We start from the raw sequence: 16543 nt of genomic DNA on the forward strand, positions 1-16543 counted from the left end.
TAACTAGAGAAGCAGGTTCTTGCATTCAAATAATGGAATATATTATTGGGCATTAACCATCACAGGTCATTAAGGAATTTGGTAAATTCAACATGAACAGACCGATATGCAGTTTGTGATTATAGCTTCAACAAAATTGAAACAAGGAGATGAAAAGAAATGACAACAACCAACAGCTTTACATTATGCTATGATTTACATAAAACATGTTCAGTTTGGAGTATAATCGGATGGAACTGGAAAAAATATAGTTTGATTGAATAATTATCAAAGCCGTCAAATTTATCTTTTCCTATCTAAATTAACACTGCAGGTACGTTTAAAAGAACAGATACACTCTGCAACTGATAGAATGATTTTGTCTGTGCCCCTTGATTATGATAAACGCAAGGTACTCTATATGTAGTATAACTGGTAAATAAAAACGATTTGGCACATACTGTTTATACACCACAAAAATATAAACCGCAAAAAATATATCAACTCTCGGCATGAAACCTCTTCTTGTGTTTTGTGACATATACTAGGCCCAATTACAAACTGCAAGAGGTTTCATAATTAGATTACCACTACATATTCAGGACTGTACAGTTCAAAAAGAGATAATGATTTTTTTCAAGGTACAAAGATAAGAAAAATCCAATATTTTGTCTCGTTTTGTATGTCCATTCATTGACATAGCGGTATGTGTTAAAGGTTAAAAACACAAAAAGTGATGAAATTGCAAAATTTGTACGTGCCTATATCAACGTGTTATATGATCATTTGAACCTATTTTGTGGTGCTGTTTGTAATTCGTTAACCCCGTTGATATTGCTTCAATACTTATCTAATGGAGATATTGATTGTTCCGTCTTGTCAAAGAGTTTGGTTGAAGACTTGTTGAAATTTTTCATCGCTATTAAAATATCGTACACAGACTGTTTTTGACGGATACTATTCTCTAAGGTATAAAATCGAGCTTCTGAAACGTCGAATTTAGATGGGAAATATTTAGTTCCCATATCACTGAAAAACTTTCTCCTAAAAGCATAAAAATCCTTTATAGCGTGCAAAGTCATATGTTGCGTATAGTTTTCATATACATAATTAATTCTGTTCAAATGAAATTCCGATACTAACATTGCATTCATAAAGGCATATTGAAACAAAGTAAACAGTTGATGATTAATATGTGTCATTCCGTATATTGTATGCATCAAACACGTCATTTGTTTTCTAAGCAAAACGAAATCGTCGATACACATGCATTCTCTCCACAACTGAACGGTCAGATTACACAACGAAGCAACCATTAGATTATTAGTGGTGGCCTGATTAGTTAATTTTTTAAATCTTTCATGGAAATTTGGTCTGTAATCTTCATATTCTTTCTTTAAATTTTCTTTACTAAGTGTTCCATTTGAAAATTTTGATAGAATATCTTGCAAATCATTTGGTATATATTGATTAGTCTGCAACATAGCAGAAAGTTCAGGTATAATTCCACTGAGATCAAAACACATACGAGCTAGACTTCGGTAGAACATAAAACTGTTCGTTGGTTTAACTTGATATAAATAGGGATGAATTAGCCTTACAATAAAATGAACATAAATTGGAACATTAATTAGTTCGGTTACATTATTTGCCGCAAAACTTTGTAAGAATAATAATTCTGCCATTTCCTGGGGAAGAATTTCAACCGGACATTTACTTTTTAAAACTTTCACGACATCAGAATGATTGAAAATTTTAGCAAAATACAAAGGAGTAAATTGATAGAAATTTGTACATTGCAGAACGCGCTGTCCAAAAGCATTATGCATAGTTTTTAGAAGAGACAATTGGCCTTTGATAGCAGCCCAGTGCACCAAACTTAACCTTTTAGAATTTGCCATACATAAGTGTGCAAATTTTACTTTCTTTGATTTCATCATTTGAGATAGTATGTAAGTATTTGTGGCATCAAAGTTCTTCACAGACCAATACCAATCTTTTTCACGGTGTATTACGCCGAGTACATATTTCGTTTTAATGTTAGAAAGTTTCTCATATACCATCCAAGGACGTGATTCTAAGTGACCATATTCATATATATCTGCATGTGTCACACCAAGGGAAATCAGATCAGTAACTTTAGATAAAGGAGGTCCACTAAGCGTCAGACCATTACTAAGCAAGAATTTCACTGTCTCATAGTTACCACCCATAACTGCATGATGAAGTATATTGTAACCATCTCTGTCGTAACATGTATCCCAAAACTTCATAGTTTTGGATTTTAGAACATTAAACATCTCCTCTGTATCAGAAAAATAAATCCAGTATTTGTTGTTGTCATTCCTTATCACTCTATGAATTAGACTTTTCTCAAGAGATTTGTTACAAAAGTCAAAAATGAAATCTGAGAGTAAAGATATCATGCCCATGGGGGGTTGTTCTATCAAAAAGAATTCGGTTATCAGGTCTGTATCCATTGGTAAAATTAAAGGTTTCGGCTGGTTCAGAGTAACAATATGACGAACTAATGTGTTACCTTTGAGAACAGCAAGTCTATGATACTTTGAGAAGTCAACAACTTTTTGGATATAGGAATGTTCCGATATGATTTGAAATATTTGACTGATTACTCTTTCCTCCTTAGTCATATTTTCCTGTTGAAAATTTTGATCACCAAACAAACAATTAAAGCAAAGTCTAACGTTTTGTTGTTGAGGTAACTTATCAAACGCGATATCTATCACAGTCTTATTTACGTTATTTTCCGCGACCAGTAAACGTGACGCATTGTGCACGACACAGAATACAGTTATAATGTAATGATTTCCTATATCTGCAGCATAATGGAGAAAATTATTCGAATGTTTGTCTGTAGTGGATGTATTTAACTTATACTTATCTGAAGTTAACATGTATATCATAGCATTTACATTCTTTGAATGCTCCGAACCTGATACGAGGTAATGAAACAAACCTCTGCCTTCATTGTCTATCAGTATTCTGTTTGATCTTACATGATATTGTTGAAGAGCAGCATACGACATAATCGCATTACAAAGAACGGCAGAATGTATCGGCAGCGATCCGTTTTTCGCTTCCAGATATATATCGCCATTCCCAGTATTTATCATATAGATAAGCATTTCCCACTCATTATTACAAGCTGCATAATGTAATGGCGTATTACCCGATTCATCTTGGACTCTCCAATTCAAATAGATACCTTTATTACGCAAACGCTCAGCTATATCTTTATTACCACTCGTTGCGACGAAATGTTCTACTGTTGTCCCTAGTGGACACATATCATTCTCTAACGCGATTATCTCATTGACACTGAAAAATCTCAAGGAATATCTTACGGTTACATTAAATGCCCGTTCACATTTGTCGGTAACATTTGCTCCTTTCTTTAGCATGATATCGACTACATCGGATTGATTATATTTAACTGCTGTAAGAAATGCAGTCCTCCCCCCATACTCCCGACAAGAGAGGGCATTTGGAATTTGTAAAAGTAGATGAGATGCGATTTTGTTGTAGCCATTTTGCAAGGCAATTTCTAATGCGGTTGTACATTTCACTAATCGCAAATCGTCATTTAGAACAAACGTAGCATTTTCATCCTCTATATATGTTACACATTGAATCCCATCACTTGTATTATAACACGGATGCCACTGCATTCTTTTCGTGTTATTACTTATCCAATGTAATTTATCTCCACAGCAAACACACGAATCCTTAACACCGTGTCTTAACAGGGTTATAACAGATGAAAGATGACCATTCTTAGATGCCAAATAGAGCAAATGGTGATCGGCTTGAGTATTATCTTTTTCCAAAAACGTATCTAAAATATGTACATGGCCATGTTCGGCAGCTAAATGAACAGCAGTAAGACCTAATCCATTTTTAGAATAGAGCAATGTCTGATTTTTAGCCAATAATACATTAATTACCTCTGTATGTCCATTTTGAGATGCGATATCTAGTAAACCATATCCCCACAATGTTTTATATTTACAGTGATTGACCGCGTCTTCTAATCCCCCTTTGTTTGGAGGATTTCCTACTCTGAACGAATAGTTTCCGTTCTCGTCAATCAACGCTCGAAGAGTTTCCGAATTTCCAAATGCCGCCGCGAGAAAAGTAGCTGTAACGTTGGCGGATGTTAAGCTATCGATATGTTGTCGCCCAAGAGCTCTGATTAGTAATTTGGTACCCAGAAAGGAATTTCTAGTTTTGGCCATTTGATGAAGATGTTTGATCGAAGACAAATTCATTCTCAGAAAATAATTGCTATGTTGGAGGGAATGTAGGAGATCAGAATCTTTTGACTCGGCGACGTGAATGAACAGATCAAGAATGTCTTCAATACTATTGTTGTATTTCCTTAAAAGATAATTTGCAAAGAGTGTGTGGCCGTTAGAGATAGAAATATGATACTTATGATAGGCAGAACCGTTATTAGTAAGATAATCACAAATGGCTTTGTGATATATTCTTATGTAATGTTTGTGTGTGACGAAATGCGCAATTTGGTTTCCAAGAAGATTTCTCAGTTCATATGGACATGCTGTTACATTTAAAATAGCTTCTAATTCCTCCAGTTCTAATCCCTTATATGAAATGCATAACACCTCGAACACATTTCTGGCAAGGCCATACAAGTGTTCATTATCGCCAAAAACACGATCTAAATTCATAGCATAAAACTCATTAAGAGATTGAGGAATATCTGACAATTTGCTGTGCGGTGATTCAATCCAAAATTTAACAGCGAGGTCTACATATAAAAAATTTGATCCACATATCCTTAAAATGTGTTTTCTTACCTTCTTAATATCAATATATTCTCCAAACAATCGTGTTAATGATGTTTCGTGTATGGACATAACGCTATCGATAAACGTGGCGACGTCTTTTCGATTCTGGACATTTTTTGAAGTTTCATGAAGTCGTTGCATTCCAGGCAATCTACTCGTTACTCTGTCTATGTCTCTAGATGTTATAAAGAATTTTAGCCACCTTGGTAGCTTACTAATTCTTTTAGACAAAACATCGAGGAGAGACATAGTAATGGCGGCAGATTCTCCACATTCATCCATTGCGTCAATGATAACATACCTTTCCTCATTAAATGTTAGTGTGCGTAAAGGATGAATGATTGCGACATCAATACAACCAACAGGATCCTCCGCACATTTACTGGTTTGTAAAAACCTCATCGCTAGTTCATCAGTCAAAATGGCATTTCCTGCCTCTGGCAATTTACTTATCAACATACCAACGAGATTTTTGATAAAATACTCTGGTTTCTGTGTGCTGATTACATCAAATTTACAGATATGATATGATAACACGTACTTGTGTAATCTAGAACCACCCAACAGTTCATCGTCACAAAGTAGATTAGATACTAAAGTAGATTTACCGTATCCCATTTCCGCAGTGAACATGATACCTCTCGATGATGTAGCCATTAACGAGAACTGAATTTTGTTGATGAGCCACTTCCGTCCGAATAGAGTGGATCTATCGCTAAGATAGCTGTCGAAGGTGAAATCAGGTTTCCAAGGACAGGGGCTAGAAAAAGTCATCGGCAGACAATCTGTAATATCAAAAAAAACAAAGTTGAAACATTAGAATATCGTTTTCTATTTTGACACTAGAATGTTTAAAGATAATGGGAAAAACATAATATAATGCAATACGTTACATTTTTCTTCTACATGATGGAAATAACGTTTGCTTCGAACTTCAAACATAATCTTAATCCAAACACGAATTTAATACAATTAGAGCCAAATATAAACAAAACAAAGATCTAAACAAAGATTCTAGAAAAAGGGCAAGGAGAATAAAACCAGGTGTACGGAAGTGTAAGCGTCTTCTCCTTCATCGCCAACACTCACCACGTAAACTAACATCTTATCAATAGGTTAACCAAACTGCATATATATTTATACTATACACATTCTCAACACTTTCTAATTTCGTTACCTTTTTCTTTTAATCCTGTATTAACGGACTTGTTCCAGTAAAACGTAAACAGGAATGTAAACAGGAGAAGTGAAAGTACAAACACTCCAATTAGTGCCGCTGGCCGTCGCGATATTCTATTTACAATATCCTCCTTAGGTTTATATAATTGCAATCTCATTTCCTGGATGATGTCATTTTGGTCAAGCATTGAGGTATCCTCCATATTTATAGGGTTAAGAGCTTTGGCTAGGTGTTGTTTGAAAGATTCCTCCTTGGTTATCAGATTGATGACACTATTGGACCTTAATCTTTTTAGCTGTGAAATGGCGAGTTTACCGGATACTGTTCTTGAAATTTCCGGTTGTTTAAGAAATGCAACTAGGACTATCAAAGCCTGTTTCTTTTCAATATCTGATGCTTCAAGTTGTCCATGTGCATGAGCATTCCTTACACCTCGTACACGTTGACAAGGTTCGAAAAGAATGTTAAATTTCTTACAGTTATGAAACACATGCAAAGCTACAGATAGGTCTTCTGTGTAAGGTGTCCTAGCTTTCCACCAATCAGGGGCGAACACTTTTACCATTTCGTTGATATCATATGGCCATTGCGAAGAATTGATCTCACTCCACTTGATCTGTCTGGCTCTCGTTTTGTATTTGTTGTGCAGCATGATTTGTTTCTTCCAGTCCTTACATGTAGGGCACCACGAAGAAAGGTTCTGTTCAGTCCTGCTACAGTTATGTCTACAATTCGGCAGTCCTGCGCATGCTCCATATTTTATATCGTGATGTAAAGACACGATAGTGGCTTCCAGATAGTCTGATATTCCTTTTGTTGTAATTGACACGCCCACAGCAACATCAAGCCAGTTGGAAAAACGGGAATCTTTGATCTGCCGACATAGTTCATACATAGTGACGAGACTGAAATATCGAAGAAAATAGTAACTTTAAAATTAATTCCGTCCTTTGTTATGGTCAGTCTGTTATAGCTCTTACGCTTACTGACATCATCACATATAACAAATATTGTGAAATTTTCATTGAAATCAATTTCAAATTGAAATCAATTACTAAGTGTAGATATCAAGGATATTGTCACAATTATCAAAATATTGCCTAATGGAATTGAAATATGAGCATGGTATTGTCATACTACAAAAGGAAGAGAAATACCGACATGGCAACAGAATCTTAATTTAATACAAATATGAATCAAACATTGGCATGTAGAATTTTAGAAAATTTCAAATAAAATAGATACAGGTGTTCTGTTTCATTGACGAGAGAGTATTAGAACAGCTGTAGATGAAGTTTAACAAGTGTTCCGAAAGGGTAAGTGTCATTTGTATTGTTTTCGTTGTCTTTTAATGAATCAGCGAAACGATGATCAATGCGATGGTAACTAAGAGGAAACAACGATTATCACCTTCCCAAATATGTATCACAACAAATAAACCTGGTCAATATAACTGGGTTGTTTTCCAGCAGTAATCTTAGTACGAAAGGCCAAAGGAAGCATCAAGCCAGTTCGGAAAACGGGGGTTTCGAATCTGTTGAAATAGGAATTCCATAAGTGCAAGTCTGTAATAACAAAGGAAATGGGAGCCATTCTTTTTACAATTTTGAAACAAAACATCGCAGACTTTTCTTCTTCTACCTACGTAATCACAAGAAAAGGAGACGATGTCATAAATGTGTATTGTCAGAAATATGTGTATTCAGTTTGAATTTAAAGTACATTATCACTAATTAATTATCTTTAAACAGTGTAGTCGATTGGAAATAAAACGAATTGTTTGTATCGTTTTGTCAGGAGTAAAAGGATTCCTTTGTAGTTAAATAATAACATACATTAAATCAAGATGTGTTATATAGATTATAGGTTACAGAGAGAGAACACTATAAACGATACGTTTCACAATAGATGCTTAATACATATTAACTGCACATAGAATTTCGTTTGTCCTATCTCTGCTGCCAAAGGTTAACATTTTGGAAAGAACATTAAGCATAGGGAAATTGGCTTATATCATAAAGAGTATATACTGTATTTTTGCCTGAATATCTAAAATAGTGTTTTGTATTGGTATATAACAATGTTTCAATGTGTTTATACAAACTGTCATCACCAACATTTTCATTGTGCAGTCACCATATTAATCACAAATTTAAAGATACAATTACCCTGTTCTCTAAATTTTCTTATGACGACACTCCTTAGATACCTTGTTTCTCAATAAGCCTTTGTTTCCATATTTAAGATACTTCCGGATTTAGTTACAGATAGCTCTAGCATGAAAAAATATGCAGTCGACAATAATATATATTTACACTATTCGTTAATACAATTTTAAATCTTGCCTGTCATAAATTAAATCACAATACTTACAAAGATATTATTGTTCAATTAGCAAGATCTTTGCTAAGTTGACATTCTAATGCAAACGCTTTTATATCCACCCTGGTACAGAGTCTACAGGACGTAAACAGCGAGATAAATGTTTTCATTTGATCAGCTGACTGCACTGTCGAGCAGATAACAACATCTGATTACGCTTTACTAACACATAGAGTTTCATACGTGTACTTTTTTTACACGAATCATCTTTCTGGTCGCTGACTGTACTCCCTCATTTCGTTATGAGACATCTTTCTAATTATTGACTGTTTTTCCTCTGTCTGTTCGGAAGGATCTTTCTAATCCCTGATTGTTTTCCCTCCATCCGCTAGGAGTTGGTTGGAGGGCGGGGTATAACCTGTCATGTTGCATTGAGTTTCTTCTTCTTTTTTTAGTTTTATCGGGAATCTCAGTAATTTGCTTGATGAGGAAAATGATATATACGTATTAATATATATATATATATATATGCCACGCCATTCTAAAATATGAAGTTCATGATGAATAGCTGTGGTTGATTGTTCACAGGACACCTGTTTTATATACAGCAGTTAATTGGTTCTCTCCCGTGTTAGCGGAGAAACAAACCGTAACCGGAAAAAAAGTAACTATGTGTAGAGAAGCTGTCATTTAGAGCTATAGCATTTTTCAAGTACTTTTATACATGTATATACCTGCAGCTCAACCTACATAACGATAAGAATCAAAAGCCTGATATTGTTTACAAGATGCCTACCTATTATGTAAATCATAACTGATATATATTGTTGAATAACCGGTGGCTTTCAGTGAAGTAACAGCTCTAGTTATAACCCCTGAATAAACCTGAACTTTAACGTAAGTAAATGAGATTTTAATTATCATCATAGTAAAAACAAAATTCATCTCACCACAATAGTTGTCTTGTACCTTCTAGGCTAATATCATTCCACAATCAACTCGTAGATGAGTTTCCATCATTCGGTTAAATATGTAACGTAGGACAAGCGTCAGATTAAGATGTTTCGGCAAGAAAGCAAGAACTCAAAATATTGTATAGAAAACAATCACAATTTATTACATACAAGTATATAATCACCCTAAAGCACATCCACACTCACTCTCACTTCCTCTAACAAGCACACAAAGTTCCAAAAAGGCGTCCAACACAGCACGGCACAACACGGTCACAGAATACGTCTAAGTCCTTTACACAACAAGAAACAAGGTAGCAGCTGAACCGCAGCCCAGCTGAGGCTCCCGTGAACAAGAGTTCCACACGGGTGTCTATCTGGGGGACTTCCAAGCATTCCCCACCACCTACAACACCAGAGACGTAGTGTATGCTCTACCACCTAGATAGTGTGCTCCAAATTATCCCCGACAGTTGAGGACATATCATTTAAGCCCTACTATATACTACAAATGACATATGATAAACATAATATTAAGACTTCAGCGATCAAAACATGGAAATATTAATATATCAACAAAACATACACGCTTACAACTCTAATCAATTGCTACGCTTGATTGGACCGCACGCTAAGATATATATATATTAGAAATACATTTTTCCCGGAAAAAAAGACACTCTTACAGACAATTAGTAAAGAGAAAGAGATGTAACAATATTAGTTACTCTCCACAGTCTGTATTCCGTGCCTGTATCCATGAGAATCGGAAAAAAATGACTACAGGTAAACACTACACAGCCATTAATGTCGGCATACCTTACCTGTAGTGACGCTCGCCAAATTCCGCACGTGCACTTCCGTTTTAGCCGTACTTACACTTGTGCCATACGGACTTATGTATAAGAACAGACGAATCATAGACAAAAAATCTATACAAATAATTACATGCGAACGTGACAACATCCCTGGATTCCGAAAAAAAGTGGTAACACTTTTTTCAAAACATCACGGAGCATGAAATACCTATATTCTGCTCAAATAGTCAGCTCCCACATTTTCTGAACCCTTGATGGCTCGTATCTTGAATCGATATCGCTGGAGTAAAAGCGCCCATCTCATAAGTCGAGCATTTGTCGTCTTCGACTTGTTCAGATAGGACAGTGGCTGGTGGTCGGTCTCGAGGAGAAATTCTTTTCCGTATATGCCTCGAACTTCTGTATTCCCCATACAATCCCCAGACACTCTTTCTCGATGACGGCATAGTTCTGTTCTCTCGGGAGGAGTTTCCGACTGGCATAAGCGATTGGCATTTTCTGTCCATCTTCTTCTTGTAACAGCACGGCCCCAAGACCAGTGTCAGACGCGTCAGTTCTTAAGATAAAATCTTGTTCCAAGTCCGGAAGTTTGAGAACTGGCCTTGCTGTCAGGAGTTTCTTCAGAGTGACGTAAGCCCGCTCATGGTTTTCCCGCCATTCCACTTTGTTTGGCAACCCGTTCTTTGTTAAGTCTGTAAGCGGCACTGCAATTGCGGCAAAGTTTGGTATAAACCGACGGTAGAAACCTGCCAGTCCAAGGAACGATCTCACTTGTTTCTTAGACTCTGGTCTTGGTGCGTTGGCGATCGCTTCCACTTTGTCCTTCTCCAGCTGAAGTCTTCTAGCACCCACGATATGTCCCAAACAAGAGAGACTCCCAAATCCTATTGAGCACTTGCTCGGCCTTGCAGTAAGACCTGCGTTCCTCAAACAAGAAAACAATTTCCTAAGGACTTCAATTTGGTCTTCCCAAGTACTGGTGTATATGATGATATCATCAATGAAGTTGTCCAAATGTTCCATACCACGAAGAAGTTTTCTCATTAATCGGCTAAATGTTACTGGCGCTTTAACAAGTCCAAAGGGCATCACACGAAACTGATATAACCCTTGTGGTGTGGTGAAAGCTGTCATCTCCTTCGCCTTTGCTCCCAACGGCACTTGCCAATAACCCTTACTGAGATCCAACTTTGAAAAATACCTGACGTTCCCTAGGCGCGCGAAGATTTCCTCAGTATTGGGCATAGGTTCCGCGTCAAATACAGTAACACGGTTGAGACCGAGGAAATCGATACAGAATCTGTTCGATCCGTCCTTTTTTTCACCATAACTACAAGTGACGAATAAGGTGATTGAAGGTTCGATGACATTCATATCCAGCATCTTTTCAACTTCTTCATTGATGATCTCCTTGGTAGTGTAGGGTAATGGATACGACTTCATCCTTACTGGATCAGACGTAGTGGTGTGGATCTCGTGTTCAATCAAGTTGGTACATCCAGGAACATCCGTTAAGACATCGTGATACTCCTCTATGAGGCTTCGCACATTACGACTCTGATCCTCCATGAGGTCTTCAGACACGACTACATCTTCTAGGGTTTCCTTGCCTCTGTCACCTGGTAAAGCTTCTAAGCTTCTGGTATGATCCATTTCATCACCCTGGTCACTTTCATCTAACACCGCCGTCATGACGCAGGCGAGCAATCCTCCCATGTCACTCCCACTCTTTGGTTCCACGTACTTCCTCAGTAGATTGATATGAAGGACCTTTATCTTGCCGTCCCGGTTGACTCTATAATCAGTAGGACCCACCTTCTCCACCACGTCATATGGCCCCCTCCACTGAAGCAACAACTTGTTTGCCTTTGTTGGCAACAACACCAGAACCTTCTCCCCTGGCTTTAAATCTCGTTGCCTTGCTCGTTTGTTGAATTGCTTCTTCTGTCGTCCTTTAGCGCCCCGAAGATTATCCATCGCTATCTCACAAGTCTTCTCCAACTTCTCTCTCAGGTCCATTACATATTGATATGTAGTCTTGACGTCTTCATCTGTAAAATCCTTGCTCCACAGCTCCCGCAAAATCATCATAGGACCACGAACAGTTCGCCCATACAGCATCTCGAATGGGGAGAACCCGAGACTCTCTTGAGGTACCTCTCTATAAGCAAAGATCAAAGCGTTTACCGGTCCCAGTCTTTCGGTCTCTCCATGCTCATCCGTCGCAACATCTGCTTTAAAGTGCCATTGAACTTCTCGACCAACCCATTACACATAGGGTGGTAAGGCGTAGTTGTCAGCTGCCTTATAGATAAAAGCCTACTCACCTCCCGCAACAACTCCGAAGTAAATTGGGCACCCTGATCTGTCAGCATTTCAGATGGAACACCTACACGGCTGAAAATATCTACCAGGGCCTCCGCTACGCGTTCGGTCTCGATTCCTCGAAGAGGTACCGCCTCAGGATATCTCGTGGCGTAGTCGACGACCGTCATTATGTAACGGTTTCCCCGATCAGTGGCTGGTTCTAGAGGTCCCACAATGTCAACGGCAACTCGCTTGAAGGGGGTTTCAATGAGTGGCATACTTCCAAGTGGCGCTTTGGCAACTCTTCCCTTAGGAAAAGTCCTCTGACAGGAGTCACAAGACCTACAAAACTGGGTGACGTCTGCCTGAACTCCTGGCCAATAGAACTCGGACAACACTCGACTAGCTGTCCGTTTGGCTGCAAGGTGACCCGCCAAAATCGATTCATGGGCAAGTTTCAGCACAGTCTGCCTAAACTTCTCTGGTACCACAAGCTGTCGAAATGTCTTTCCGTTTGCTGCTTTAGGGCTGTAGAACTTCCGAAACAAAAGTCCCTTGTGATAATATGTCTCCGAATTTCCACCATCATTCCGCTCATATACCTCAGACTGCTGTGCAAGCTTCCTAAATTTCGCCAAAGTCCCATCCTTTTCCTGTTCCTCCTTCAGTTCATCTACGCTTCCGATATCCCTCAACATTTCCGGTACCTTCAGTGGTTTATAATTCCCACTCGCTTTCTTTTGTTGTCTCGTCTCTACAGCTTGTAGGTGGGTTTGCTCTTCAGTCCAACTCTCATCAGGCTGATCAGGTGGCTTGGCTCCGATGACGTTACCTATTATCAAGTCATACAATGGCGTATCAAGAACCCAGGCTTCAACCGCGCCCCTCAAGTACGGCGTATCCACCTCCATCTCCGCTATTGGCACTGCTAACTTGGAACCATCTGCTAAGGTACAAGTCTTCGTGCGATCAGTAAGCTGCGTTGGTTCTACCAAGCTTCGCCTCACAACGACACCACAGCACCCTGTATCCCTCAGCACTTTGACCAATCGTACTCCGATACGTCCCGTCACTACTGGCATCTCTGTGGAACCTGGTATCTTCACATTACAAGAAACACTCAGCTCTGTATTCGTCTTCTGATCTCTATGCACGTCTTTGTTTCCGTTCCTACTCTTCTGAAAACTCTTCTTCTTGTTCTTCCTTGGATTCTGTAGCTTGCCTTCGCCAACGTCACCCTCCGTCACTGTCGCAACCCGGTTGGCAGACTTCTTGCTTCGGCAATCAAAGGAAAGATGACCAAGCTTTCCACATGAATAGCATCGCTTTTCCGTGGGAGAAGAAGAACCCTTCTTCGTCGTCTCTGTGGTACCACTTCCAACGGGTTTACTGCCACTTGCCTTTGCTGTCTTCGATGCTAAGGAACTGGCTGATGAACCTCTTGCTTCTGCATACTGGTCAGCTAGTTTAGCCATTTCTTTCACCGTCGACGGAGTTCTCACCTTGAGGAATAAGGACAGGTCCTGATTACAACTACAGATGAACTGATCTCTAATCATCAGATCTTTCAAGCTGTCATACGTTTTTGGAGTTCCCGTCATTTCCACCCATCTGTCAAGATAACTCTCCAGTCGATTCCCAAACTGGGCAAAGGTCTCACCACCTTCCGGTCTACTGTTTCTGAAACTCTTCCGGAAACCTGCTTCTGTCTTCTGGAATCTCAGCAACAAAGCCTTTTTCAAGTCATCAAAATTCAGAGCTTGCGACACTGGCAGCCTAGAAAACACGTCCAATGCTTTCCCCTTGAGTAAGGCACTAAGGTTGGTTCCCCATTGGTCTCTGTTCCATTTCTGGGTCGTGGCATATACTTCAAAACGTTGAATATAGGCATCAATACTATCTTTACCTTCGTCAAACGTTGGAAGTTTAGGACCCTTCGGTGCAACTGTTGTTGAACTGCTAGAGGATCCAGTGTCATCATCTGCGATACCTGCCTGATGTAACTCCAATTTACGCTTATGTTCCCTCTCAGCCCTTTCCTCGGCTCTGGCCTCTCGATCCGCTTCAATCCTCGCTTGCTCAATCAGCAACTGTTTTCTCTCAGACTCAATCCTCAGCGCTCTCTCCGCTTCCTTCTCTGCCTGTTCAGCTTCCATCTCTGCTTTCCTCATCTTCCTTTCCAGCTCTCGCTCGTCTCTAGCTCTGTCCTGGGTTTCCTTCAAAAACTGTAGTAGATCCTCTCCGGTATAACCAAGTTCCTTACCAGCTGCGATGATCTCGTTTAGTGTCGACATAATTACAATACAAGCCAAAGCAAAACTACAGATAAAACACAACAAATAACAATGATTACTCATCCCTTCTCCCAGCAAGCATCACTGCCCCAAACCGCTGTTAACCTCTGAAGGTCACCTACCTTGAATATACTGCTTTCCAACTGCGTGTCAGGACACCGCTGAACTAACAGGAAGAAACGATGGCAAAGGTGAAAAAAAAAAAAAAAAGATAGTCTCCCGGGAATGTCTGTCTAGCAAGATCCTACTAGAAATTTTCACTAGAACAATGATAAATATAGCTTTCAAAACCAAACATCCAAACGTCGGCTATCCCACCGCTGCCACCATTTTTGTAACGTAGGACAAGCGTCAGATTAAGATGTTTCGGCAAGAAAGCAAGAACTCAAAATATTGTATAGAAAACAATCACAATTTATTACATACAAGTATATAATCACCCTAAAGCACATCCACACTCACTCTCACTTCCTCTAACAAGCACACAAAGTTCCAAAAAGGCGTCCAACACAGCACGGCACAACACGGTCACAGAATACGTCTAAGTCCTTTACAAAACAAGAAACAAGGTAGCAGCTGAACGGCAGCCCAGCTGAGGCTCCCGTGAACAAGAGTTCCACACGGGTGTCTATCTGGGGGACTTCCAAGCCTTCCCCACCACATACAACACCAGAGACGTAGTGTATGCTCTACCACCTAGATAGTGTGCTCCAAACTATCCCCGACAGTTGAGGACATGTCTCCCTACGACGGAGATTCTCTACGGCGATGAAAATGCCATCGGTGCCTTGACCCGACTGTACCGACCAACAATCTTCCTGTGGCTGACCTAGGTCTATGACCGGCCCCGTTGCCGAAGCTGTGGTTCCTCAGGTCCAGATAGGCGTATTTGTAGACTCTCACTCCGGCATGGAAAGCTTAAACAACAAACAATACACACAAACATTCACTCCGATAACCATCACAAAAATGACAACATATCGTCCATACAAAGTACACTACATACGTTAAATACCTAATTATTCATTCCATATGGGAATAAATACACAATATTTGCTTTGATTCTCAAGCAAAGTCGTGCGGTGGTCCATGTTTACGCTATAATTTTGACAAAGTAACGCATATGGCGACTAAAGGCTTCCATACTTTTTTTTAAAACTGGCGATACTCAGTGGACTATCGTTCACCTGTACAGGGACATTAATACAAAAGTTATCATTTAAGCCCTACTATATACTACAAATGACATATGATAAACATAATATTAAGACTTCAGCGATCAAAACATGGAAATATTAATATATCAACAAAACATACACGCTTACAACTCTAATCAATTGCTACGCTTGATTGGACCGCACGCTAAGATATATATATATTAGAAATACATTTTTCCCGGAAAATAAGACACTCTAACAGACAATTAGTAAAGAGAAAGAGATGTAACAATATTAGTTACTCTCCACAGTCTGTATTCCGTGCCTGTATCCATGAGAATCGGAAAAATTGACTACAGGTAAACACTACACAGCCATTAATGTCGGCATACCTTACCTGTAGTGACGCTCGCCAAATTCCGCACGTGCACTTCCGTTTTAGCCGTACTTACACTCGTGCCATACGGACTTATGTATAAGAACAGACGAATCATAGACAAAAAATCTATACAAATAATTACATGCGAACGTCACAAAATAAATGTTAGTTTTCTTGTTTGATTTGATAATAATCCCGATATTCACAGTTACTGACCAAGCGTGTTAGCTGTAACACCATGTTTAAACATGTATGTTTTAAATAATATGATTAGGTCCCTTGTACGATTGCATTTCATCAATTACCATGTCACGCGGAGGTT

The 16543-nt window shown here is 39.0% G+C and overlaps 1 protein-coding gene across 1 annotated transcript; it reads right to left on the reverse strand.

The window, feature by feature from the left end:
* Nucleotides 1-12267: 12267 nt before the first annotated feature.
* Nucleotides 12268-14685, reverse strand: LOC132564684 (uncharacterized). The gene has a single exon (XM_060229318.1). It carries the CDS (start codon nucleotides 14683-14685, stop codon nucleotides 12268-12270), a length of 2418 nt encoding a protein of 805 aa, XP_060085301.1.
* Between the last annotated feature and the right edge of the window lie 1858 nt (nucleotides 14686-16543).

Source organism: Ylistrum balloti, unplaced genomic scaffold, assembly GCF_031769215.1.
Source record: "Ylistrum balloti isolate Yb309-2 unplaced genomic scaffold, AGI_CSIRO_Ybal_v1 Utg372526, whole genome shotgun sequence".
NCBI classification, from domain to species: domain Eukaryota; kingdom Metazoa; phylum Mollusca; class Bivalvia; order Pectinida; family Pectinidae; genus Ylistrum; species Ylistrum balloti.